The following is a 12,405-nucleotide window of genomic DNA, read 5'->3' as shown; positions in this document are numbered from 1 at the left end:
TATGTGCATGCTGGGTCTGCACACAACACGAAATGGAGATGTCTGAACAGAAAAAGAAACACCAGTGAAATTTTTTGGGAAATGAAACAATCAGGGTTTCTAAACTCAGGAATTAAAAATAAGTTAAAAAAAAAAAAGCCCTATTACGTATATGAAACAAAGGAAAGAAACTGGCAGGTCTTCTTATTACATCCTTCACTTCAAATCACAGAAACAAAGCCACATCAAGGACACGCTGTTTGGAAAACTGACCTGATGGTCATTGTTTTCTGACTAATCATGTTGCATTTGCCTTGCTTCAAGGTCCAAGATGCCACTTTCCAAACATAGAAGGAAGGCATTTTCTGAAGCGTAAAAATCATCAATGATACTTTTCTGTATAATAAAAGTAAAAATGGGCCCATCGGGCCACCACACTGTTACTGTAATGGCCAATCTTACACGGAGCCAAGTAAGCATCAAAATAAATTTAGTTGCCAGAATAAAGAGAAGGTGCACCCAAACATGTTCCCAAATTCTCAGTTTGTACTACATCCTTAATTTAGGAAAAGGAAATCAAGTGACAAAGTTATCAAAAATATCTATATGACATCAAACAAAAATTGGAGAATAACCAGTATATGAACCTTGAGCATTGAAGGATGGCGGAGATAGGAGAAAAAGACAATTTATGTTTCATGTGATCATTCATTTAGCCAACAAGCATTTACTGATTGCCTAGCATTGTGCCAGGCACAGTCCAGCTTTGGGATACAATATGAACAAAACAGACATGGACCCTGCCCTCAAGGGATTTATTTATAAAAGGACTTCAGATTCATCTCATGTAAGCATCCACTATGAAAGCAGGAAAGCTAAAGATTCCCTTGCAGCTTGAGTTCCAGGTATGGATTAGTTTCTACCAATCAGAGGGATCCATGTGAAACTTAAGTCAGTAACTGGTTTGAGTGGAAAAGACGAGCAGAGCAAGAGGCATATCCAGTTGGCTGATGCTCGTAATAACACTCGTCCTTGGAGAGATGTTCCTCGAAGTACGGCTACAGCTTGATCCACTTTCCCTTTCAATGATTTTTAAATACCTGGTAATAAATCCCTTTCTACCGAAACCAGTTAGAGTGGATTCAATTGCCTGAAAGTGAACACAAACTGACACAGTGTTATTAACACGATGCTTGGACCCATTGTCTGGCAAGAATTCCTCCCTGCTGCTGGGAAGCTATGAATCTACACTACTGATTATGGACACACAAAAGACAGAAGACGAAAACCGAAATCTCGTTTCTTTTCTCACATTCTCTCTTTTCAACAATAGGCCAAATGTGTATTAAAAAAAAAAAAAAATCTGGAAGTAGTGCTACCTCATGCCATCAATCTTACCTTTGACATAACTGCATGAGTTGTTGAATTCTTCAGTTGAACTCTTGAATCTAACGACGTAAAGAAACACATTGCACTGACTGGATAAGAAGTTGTAAGGAATATGAATATTTGGCAAGTTTGTGCCTTGAGTTCAGAGATCTACAACTAAAAAGTGCCGGACATCTAAATAAGATGACAGGAAACCATGGGTTTACCACACAAGCCTAAATATTTGTCAGTTTCAAATTGGGTCATTAAGAATGTAACTCTAACAGTTTGGTTCAAAAACTGATATGCTTATTTCAGGAATCTGTATTTCCCAGGATAAAATGTTCCTTTGAGTCTAAAGCCAGAATAACACCATGCAGGTGTTTACAATCTAATCACAGCAAACTATTCATAAAGAGATGAGATAGTTTAATCAGACACCAGGCTGTGATATGCTTCTTGAAATTGGACACAATTTCAGGTTTCAGATATGATACTTGATTTTGGAAAACACTTGGAAAATGGGCCAGCAATGTGTCTTCAGTGGAAATCGGAAAGGTGGCATGCAAATGCTTAAGAGTCATTTAAGGATATTGAAGAATAATTTTTAATCGCCTGATTTGATAAATTGAGATGGAAAATTCTACTTTGTAGGTATTATAAAATGGGGTAGGTTAATTGCTTTCAGAGAGGGTTTGGAAGTGGTTCTGCATAATGGTAAAGAAATGAGTTAGATGGTTTTCTTATTTTGATTTGCAGCTCTATAAAACATTTAGGAAATAAAACCATCTTGATCCATTTGGCAGGAAGTAATGTTTTCCTTCTCAAAGTCCCAAATTACTTTGCAATTCTTTCATGACTGTATCACAATCTTTCTAGAATGATCATATTTGTGTAAATATCTTTTTCTCTATATGTGTTGATAAGCCCTTGAAAGGCAGGTATCATATTAATACCCAGACGGTTCCTATCAAAGAGAATTTCAAAGTATGTATCAATAAATATCGGGTGATAAAGCTAAAATAGTTTTTTGTGCAGATTAAATTCTTACTGCAATTCCTAAAGTACCAAATTTCCACTTTTCAGCTGGGCAGTCGAGTCAGAAGACATACTGGGCAGATTTATCTATGTCTCCAAAATATGAAATATCCAGTTTCCTGGTTGGCCTATCTGGAAGAATCCTGTGGGCCCTAGAGCCCTTGCTATCTCTGAGTAGGCAAAATCTGAATAGTTCTGGGGTTCATGTTTACGTCAGGAAACACTTAACGAGTGCATGTGGGTAGCACTCAGGGTGGGCACTGTAGGAAGCAGGGTAGAGGATGAACATGCATGGGAACAGCCTGAGTGGGGTCCCAAGACTGGAGGGGACATGGTGAATGGAGGGTATGTGGTCAACTTAAAGCATCCATATTTAAACTTCATACACACACACCCCTGTGCAGACCAAGGACGTGAAGGGTGACCAGTTTTTGACCTCTGAAGAGCAATCTAAACCGGTGTATTCTCATGTCCTTCCACAGGAGATGGGATGCGTGGGAAGTATGAAAGCAGCAGACAGAATTAAGTGGGGTAGGATGCTAATGCAAGAGGACCAGTGAACGGGGTCCCTAAAGAGAATGGTTAACAGCAAGCAGATACAATGTATAAAGGGGAGAGTGAGGGTTCTAAAGACACCCTTGTTGACGAACTCACGGTTCTTCCAGGACCGGGCATAATATGGAAGAGTGGTTGCGTGTGTGTCCTTGGGTGCCATGGTGCCTGGTTCCATGCCTTCCTAGTTGTGGAACACTATGCAAGTTACCGAACACACCCCCGCCCCAGCTTCCTTATGTCTAATATGAGGAAAATAATAGTGCCTCCCTCATAAGGATGCTATGATTCAATGAGGCAGAAAGCCAGAACAGCCCCCAGCTAATGCCATATAATGTTGTATAATGCTCCCTAAATTAACATTTTGTGCGTGTTCATTTGCATATGATGTATAACTTCTATAACTCTCTTTTACGTTTCTTAGAATCGCATCTCATGGTCCATCTCAATCCATCCGCTTTCTCTGATAGGTTAGAAACATGTTGCTCTTCCCTTTGCTTCCTCAACAGCGTCAGAATGAAAATTACACCTCAGAACACTTCTTCTTCTTCTTCTTCTTCTTCTTCTTCTTCTTCTTCTTCTTCTTCTTTTTCTTTTTTCAGGTCCAGATGACAATCTTCTTCTGCTTATTTACATCGTTAGGCTGGATCAATGTCTTAGTAGCAATGCACTTTTTTTTTTTTTTTGTAACGTTTATTTATTTTTGAGACAGAGAGAGACAGAGCATGAACGGGGGAGGGTCAGAGAGAGGGAGACACAGAATCTGAAACAGGCTCCAGGCTCTGAGCCATCAGCACAGAGCCCGACGTGGGGCTCGAACCCACGGACAGTGAGATCGTGGCCTGAGCCGAAGTCGGACGCTTAGCCGACTGAGCCACCCAGACGCCCCAGCAATGCGCTTTTTAAGGCGCCTCCCTGCTGGGTAAAGTGGCACTTCCTGTTTGTCCTAAAATGGTCTCTTTCTGCCTCAAGTTTATTTTGCTCTAGTTTTCTGGAATTTGATTATTAAGTCTGTATTTGTTTTAACCGGGCCTGCACTGATTTTATTGATTTTGATTATACTCAAAATGTCGTTATTTGATTATATTCTTATTTGATTATATTCTTAACGTTCATTATTATTATTCTTATTTTTGCTCTGACATCCTAGTATCTCAACTATATTCAGTCAAACAACTCCTTTTTTCTAGACCTTCTTTACCTCCACTTGGCGTTCATCACAAGAAAGTCCTGTTTGGAGCCCGAAAGCATCCTTAGCTCATGGATGAAAGAAATACACATAATGTCATAGGACATTTTCCACACGCTATTATTTCCAATAGGGAAAAACACTTATAATTCCGCCACCCAATTGGAATAACTACTTCCACTGTCTACATGCACTTAAAAAAATGACTTAATCTATGCAAAATAATTACAAATATGGTCGAGAAGACCCTGGCCCCAAGCACACTGCCCCTGCACCTGTGTATGTTGGAAATCATTTTCAAGGCACAGCAAAAGGTCTGACTGATCCACCTTTATGTTCCCTGTAAATTTGTTTTGTTTTTGATAATGAAGCCTGGAGAAATGATTCTCGAAGCATCATAACAGCATTGACTGACAGCTCCCTAAGTGCCGTGTCTTTTATAGCAACCGTAATTGACAGCTCATAGGTAAAGAGCTTATGTAGACGGATTGAGCCCACATTGAACACAGTGGGGGAAAACACCAAAGAAGAAATTTGTTCTATTTTTTATTAATTAAAATTCAATTAACATGGTAAAATATATGCATCCTGGGAGAATAGATTCACTTGTAGGCTGAGACAGATTCAGTTTTTAAGCTGCTATAGAAGCTTCTTATATAGCAATTATGTACTAAAATTACCTCTCATAAATGTTTTTACACTTCAGTGAAATTTGCACTTCCTTACCCCACGTACACTGCTTATTTAGCTGGGAGTGGTCTAGGTCATTAAAACTTTTTAAGTTGTAGATCTAAACATCGCTGAAGTTGTGTGGGCACCTGCCTGTGGAGGGTACGTTAAAAATCTGGCCCCATTAAAAAGAATCCTGCAATGCCACTTCTGGGTATGCACCCAAAAGCATCGGAAGCAGGGATTCAAACAGATTCTCGTGCCCTCACATTCATAGCACCATTATCCACAATAGCCAGAACGTGGAAGCAGCTCATGTGTCCCTTAATGAATGCCGGACAAACAAAATGTGGTATATACATGCAATGGAATATTATTTATCCTTAAAATGGGACGAAACCCTGAAACATGGTACCACATGGGTGACACGTGAAAACATAACGCTAAGTTAATTAAGCCAGGTCCAAAGGGACAAACATTGTGTGATTCGACTTACAAGAGGTACTTAAAATAGTCAAGTTCATAAAGACAGAAAATAGAATGGCAGTTACCAGGGGTCGGGAAGAGGGTGGCTGGGAGGTGTTTCATGGGGCTCGAGTTTCTGTGTGGGAAGATTGACAGTTTGGAGATGAATGGCAGTTGTGGCTGCACAACACTGTGAATATACTTAATGCCACTGAATTGTATACTTTAAAAAGTGTTAAAATGGTAAATTTTAAGGTATGTATTTTTTAACCATGCACACACACAAAAGACATGTAGGAATCTGTATGGTCAGTCCAGATGGTCAAGTTGAAGGAGTATTGACACAGATGAAATGTAATGGAGTCTGACCTAAATAAGAATCATGATGGGGCGCCTGGGTGGCTCAGTCGGTTAAGCATCCGACTTCAGCTCAGGTCACGATCTCACGGTCTGTGAGTTTGAGCCCTGCGTCAGGCTCTGGGCTGATGGCTCAGAGCCTGGAGCCTGCTTCAGATTCTGTGTCTCCCTCTCTCTCTGCCCCTCCCCCGTTCATGCTCTGTCTCTCTCTGTCTCAAAAATAAACAAAAACGTTAAAAAAGAAAAAAAAAGAATCATGAATTATTTGGACAGTTTTATGCTGGGTCCCCCTCTCAGATGTAATAGGTCTGGACTGGTACCCAACGATCTGCATTTCTAACAAATTCCCTGGGGTATTTGTTTTTTAATGCTGCATAACGAATTATCCCAAATTTTAGTGGCTTACGAGAACATATTTTTTTATGTCAAAATTTCTGTGGTCCAGGAGTCTAGTGGTTCTGGCTCAGGATCTGTCATGAGGTGACAGTCAAACTGTTGATGGAGGCTGAAATCATGTGAAGACTTGGCGGGCAGGACCCAGTTTCAGGATGATTCACTCCCTGTTAGCAAGAGGTTTAATTCCCTACTAGGTTGGTCTCTCCATATGTCTGTCTCACCACAGGGCATCTGAGTTTCCCAGAATGGATGCTTCAAGAGAGTGAGAGCAAGCAGGAAGCCAGCTTTTGTGACTAGTATCCAAATTCTATTTTTCAGAGATAGGTCATTAAATGCAGCTCATATTCAAAAGGAGGGACTCAACCTTTCAAAAGGAGGAGTACTGAAAAACCAATTTTAAAAGCCAATACCCTGGATGTATTCCTGGGGCTGCTATAAGAAAGTACTGTAAACTGGGTGACTTAAACACCAGAAATTTGTTGTCTCACAATTCTGGAGGCTGAGAGTCCAAGATCAAGATGTCAGTAGGGCTGGTTTCTTCTGAGGCTTAGGGGGGAAATTTTGTTTCAGAGCTCTGTCCTTGCTTCTGGTAACCTCACGCTTTCCATGGCTTACAGATGACCATCTTCTCCCTGTGTCTTTACATTGTTTTCCCTCTATACATGTCTATCTCTAAATCAAAATTTCCTTTTTTTTACAAGTACTACTGTCATATTGGATGGAGACCCACTGTAATGACCTCATTTTTACCCGATTACCTTTATAATAACCCTACTTCCAAAAAAGTTCACGTTATGAAGTCCTGGGTGTTAGGACCTCAACATCTTTTGAATTGGATACAATTTAACACACAATACAATCAGATAATACTGAGGTTCCTGCTCTGGGGACAATACTTTCGAGAATCACTGGTCTAATCCACTCCTTGGTTACTCCAATGAGAAATGTAGGTTTTTCGGATCTCTGTTATCTGTGGACCCATGAAACCTTTGTGTTTTTTATAGGTTCTAGGTTCTTCATATTGACTCACAAAGCTCTGAAGTTCCAGGAATCCTTTAAAGGTGTGTGTGTGTGTGTGTGTGTGTGTGTGTGTGTGTGAATTTTCTGGAAACCACATCATTCATCATTTAAGCTATTTACACTGGGAAGGAGAAGAGAGAGGGTAGAAGATGAAGAGGAGATAATGAAGAAGAAAGGAGTAAGGAAATGAGATATGAGAAATACAGGAAAAAGAAATATTGTACCAATTTAGACTCCTACCATAGCCTGCTACATCATCCAGTGTAAGGCAGGGTGGGAGGTGAGATAAAATCAACTCACCTTACTTACTGTTATATGTAATCAACTTACTGTTATATGTATCTATATTTTTAGAAATTCAAGAAGAAAATGAACACCTGTGTATCTGCCAGTCATCTAAAAACAAAGAACAGTGGCAGGGGCACCAACGCCTCTGTGTGCACAGCTCACAGCACCCTCTCCCTCCTTCCTGGGTTATTTCCTAGTCCCACGTTTGTGTCTATCATTTTCTTGGTTTTCATTATGGTTTTACTACATACAGATAGACCCTTAAACAATATCTTGCCTAGTTTTACCTGTTTTTGAACTTTACATAAATGGAATCAGTCTAGGTGAGCATACGTGACTTTCTATTTTTTTCCTCCACCTGGTGAAACCCAACCATATTGTGTGGCTGTGGTTCATTCACTGTCATTGATGTCCACCCATCCTCTGATCCATAGATAGGTTACTTTTGCTGTCACACACAAAAGAATGTTATGAACACTCTTATGTTAGTGTATCAATATGTGTGCACTCCTTGGTGAGTTAGACACAGAGACGATACCAGGGGGAGTTGCCTCACAAGGCCATCTTTATTTGCAGCAAACCAAGGAGATCGGGGGAATAATTTCCAAAGCTGTGACTCCTGCAACAAGGGTCAGCAGGTTCTTTTTATTGGGGTTTGGATGAATCTTCAGAGGGGCAGGTCTCATCACTGAATGTAATGGGCAGGCATCAAGTTACACATTCCCACTCAGAAAACACGCCTATACATATATTACATGTCATCTAATGAGGCTTATGTCCCTCCCTGGGTGGGGATTTTTAACATTATCATGAAGCTCAGGTAACTGTCAGTCACTTTATGATTCCTGATTCATCTCCCCAGGCATCTGTCCTGGGGGGTGGGGGGGTGGTCATATTCAAAGGTTTCTTTTCTTGTTCCAGCAATTTGTTAGTTGCTAAAAGATAAAATCTGTAGTTAGGCAGAAGCTTCTAGGAGTTTCCTGAGTGCAGGGGTCTCGCTGATGACACTTTTACATGTCTCTTGATACACTGTGTAAGAATTTCTGCAGGGTATATGCCTAGGAATGTAACTGATGGAGTGCAGGGTGTATTCCCCTTAGCATCACTGATTGGTTGGTAGATTTCAGGAGGGTTGTACTAGAACACTCCCACCAGGAGCACCTAACTTATTGCTAGCTCACAGCTCAGCAGCACTTATTATTAGTTCAATATTTTGACTTGCCTGATGTCTACCCTACAAGCTGACTTTAGAACCAAACCCTCACATTAGATGTGACACCACCATATTGGACTTTTTGGGGACGTTATGATCCTCATGCCTAGAATGCCTGATGCCTCTGACATAATAGGTGCTCAGTAAATGAGAGAAAAATTAAATGAATCTTATGCTTTAGCTGTTTGGTAAAACCACACTTTTTCTTTCATTTTAAATGTTTATCAGCACATTCCTGATTCCAATCATTCTTTCTGACTCCAAACTATGTACCTAATGTCAACCATTAGTGGTATATTTTTTCCAAACTCAAAGGTTACGCAGGAAATTTAAGGCAGCAGTCCAAGTGTTGCCCCTAGAGGTAGGAAATGTACTACATTCACCTTACTGTAATCTAGTAAAAGACTGTAACATGAATTTAGACCAAAAAAAAAAAAAAAATAGAAGAAAAAACCTCCATAATTCCTAACCTTAATTACATAACCTACTTCGTTCTTATATGTTCCAACATGTCATTTTGTAAAAAAAAAAAAAAAATAGTAAAAATTCTGCATTCACATACTTATTTGATTGTTTTATACTTAATTAAATTTCCACAGTTAAAACCATTTTTTGTGACAATGTGTAGGAATTGCTATTTAAAGACATCTATTTTAATGAGCTATAAAGTTTTGGTTCCCAAACGCTAGTTTGCGGACCTCTGCCAATTTCTGATGGAAGTTATTAGCCTAAAAGGTACTAACAGAAAAACAACAGAGTGAGCTTTTCAATACAATGAAATGCATTTCATTTAAAGGAACACCCCCGCATTTCCCCCCTGAGATTATGTCATTTCTACCTTTTTAATTACAAAATGTGTTTTAAGAAATTATGGTGTCTTTATTTGTTTGACTACTCTGTCTGAACTCAGATTTTGTGTGTGTATGTTTGTGTTTTAATTTTACTAATCCTTGAAGTCTAAATGTTTGGAAGTCCTTTCAGAGCAGTTCAGTGCATTATTTAAAATGCATTTTGTAGGAAGCACCCTGGGAGTTACTCTCAAGAGCACACAAGTCTCATAAAGCAAGGTATACTCATTTCTATTCCATGACTGTGGATTTAATTGATTGGTTGCAAGTAAGGCTTAGGACTAACACTATGGGAAGTGGTGTGCAAAGATGGGTAAGACTGTTTCATCCCTACCTGTTAATGGTTTAGTCTGCACGTTATACAATTAGAAGTGTGTGCCCTGGAACGTAGAGTGGTTTGGCAGCTGCTCAGGAGGGTGGAGACCCTGGACCCTGAAAAACGTGGAAAGGTATACAGGAGGGGAAAACCCTACTAGTAAGATAGATAGGAGCCAAGGTCTGAAATCCATTCTTGCGTGAGCAAGGAGAGCAGGATCCGGGTTGGAGCGTGGTGAAGACAGACTGCAGAGGGAGATGCGGGCGGGATGCGCCCGTTCTCGCGTTCCGGAAGAGCCTGCTAGAGGTGCAGCACTGGGCCAGGGAAGGAAGGGTGGGTTAAAGAACCACATGGAAGTCGTACCCAGACTTAGACAACGACAGAATTCAACAGCTGTAGTAGGTGAAAGAGACCAAGAGGCCTCCTTCGGAAAGAGGCCAATACTCTTGTGGTTACTACGAACTAGGGGATACTACGAACTGGCTACTCCAGGGGGTGGAGCCGGACACGCCCCTCGGGGGGTTCACACACCCAATCAGCGACGAGCCGCCCCGCCCCACGGGGCACGCCCCCTCCTCCTTCCCTACACCCTCGGGATCCCCCCCGTCTCCCACAGGCGCCTGCGCAGCCGTCAGGCCCCGCCCCTTCACCCTCCAGCCCTGGTCTCCAGCAGCCAAGATGGCGGCTCCCTGTGTGTTCTGGGGCGCAGCGGTTTCCTACCGGCTGTTTCTCGGAGGTAGGGTTAGCCTTGCCCTCAGACAGGGAGTCTGGAAAGCCGCGGCTGCTGAGTTGCAGGTAGGTACCGGAGAGAAGTGGAGAAGTGGAAACACTGGTCCGTTGTAGCGCGAGGATGTGGAGCCGGCGCCGCTACCTTCCCCTGGCGTCTCGCGTGCCTTCCGACGGGGACCCTAGGGTCTTGGGTATTTAGTAGAGTTGTGCGGTTGAGAGAGGAATGGGTATTGGCTTGCAGCGGCCACTTGGGGTTGTGTCTGGTTTTCGCGGGGTGTGCAGTGAGGAAGTTACCTGCAGACGGAACTAGAGCGACCTCCTTTCTTGAGTTGGCTGCCAGGCAAAGGGGAGTCTGTGCCTAGGTGTGGAGTAGGGTCCGGTCCCTCCCGCCTTCCCCGCGGTCCAGTGGGAAGGAGGGCCGCGCCGGAGGCGGTGAATGAGAACTGGACTCCTGCAGTGAGTGGTCTGGAAGACTTCACGGAGAAAGTCACACAGTGGATAGGATTGATAGCGACTTTAAAAGTGCCTTGCATCTGTGCAGTTTCTGTTTTCTTAATTTTCCCGACACCTTGTCTCTGGAGAGGTGGAGCCCAGAACTTGAACTTTTCCGCTCATCCTGGGGGCAGTGAAAAGCCAAGATTCTAGCTTCACAGCTGGTTGAGTGATGATGCCATTTACTGATATGGGATCCCAACAGGAGGGGCAAGATTTGAGAGGGTAGAAAACGAGTTCAGTTTTGGATAGAATTATATTTATTATACAATTATAATTGGGATGTCCAAGTGGAGATTTCCACTGGGCTCAAAGATTGGCAAGTTTGTAGGTCAAGAAGAGTACTGATTTACAATCCTCTGTTACCTTGTAGATGGTAATTGAGGCCTTAAGAGTGAATTCAAACACCTAGTAAAGGTGTACTGAATTGGAATAAGTAGAGGTACAGGGCCCTGAAGGACAACAGTCAAGGAAGGAAGAAGAGCCTCCCAGAGATTGAGAATGAGCTGCCAGAGAAGTAGGGGGAAAACCAGACAGTGTGGTGTCATGGAAAACAGGTGAATGTTTGAAGTAGGGAAAGTGATAAAGAAGTACCAAGTATTGTGAAGAAGTCAATTATTATGATATAGAAACTACTGAAAGGGGTGCCTGGGTGGCTCAGTTGGTTGAGCCTTGCACTTCAGCTCAAGTCATGATCTTCCAGTTCCTGAGTTCGAGCCCCACGTTGGGCTTGCTTCTGTCAGCGCAGAGCCTGCCTTGGATCCTCTGTCCTCCTCTCTCTGCCCCTGCCCTGCTTGAGCTCTCTCTCTCTCAAAAATAAACAAACGTGAAAAAAAAAAAAAACTTGAAAAAAAGAATAGTCTATTTTAACGTAAATCAACCAGTCCACCTATTCATTTGTCCATCATTTGTTTTTTAATACTTTCTCGGTGAAAAATATGTTGGAAGTTTTTATTTTTTTCCTGCATCTTATTTGAATATATTTTTCCTGTGTATGCATAGTCATCTATAAAAGGGACTGTTGCATATATAATGTTTTTTTGCTGACACTTAATATGTGTCTGGGGGAGAATGCTCACTTTCTCTCCCTCAAACTCTGGAATATGCGTATCCTCCTGTGTCTTTCTCTATGTTCTTTTTATTGCATGCAAACATCCATGCACGTGCATGCTTTCCAAAAAAGTAGATTCCATTCTACATTTTGCTTCTCCAACTTACATATATAGTAGAAATTCCTTCAGGTCACCTGTTATGTATCTAACTGCTATATAATATTTTATTATGAATGTGTCAGAGTTAATATTTGATGGCCATTTATTTTGTTCCCATTTTCTTCCCACGAATAAAGAGTTCAGTAAACATCCTGGCATAATTCTTGGTACTGTTGCTTTTAATTGTGTAGTAGAGAGTTCCAGTTGTGAGATTCTTGTTACAAAGTATGTGTAATACATCTTAAATTTTAATAGGTATTTCCACATAGCTTTCC

The 12,405-nt window shown here is 41.5% G+C and overlaps 1 protein-coding gene across 1 annotated transcript in view; it reads left to right on the top strand.

Moving 5' to 3' along the window:
• Positions 1-10,329: 10,329 nt before the first annotated feature.
• MRPS9 (mitochondrial ribosomal protein S9) overlaps positions 10,330-12,405 on the top strand; it is a 63,928-nt gene continuing 61,852 nt past the window's right edge. The window contains exon 1 of the mRNA XM_042931876.1: positions 10,330-10,493. Within this exon, the coding sequence (XP_042787810.1) occupies positions 10,377-10,493 (117 nt within the window). The 5' untranslated portion in view covers positions 10,330-10,376. The remainder of the gene's footprint in view (positions 10,494-12,405) is intronic.

The sequence above is a fragment of the Panthera leo genome, chromosome A3 (assembly GCF_018350215.1).
Source record: "Panthera leo isolate Ple1 chromosome A3, P.leo_Ple1_pat1.1, whole genome shotgun sequence".
Lineage (NCBI taxonomy): Eukaryota > Metazoa > Chordata > Mammalia > Carnivora > Felidae > Panthera > Panthera leo.
This window is presented reverse-complemented; position numbering and strand designations above follow the sequence as displayed.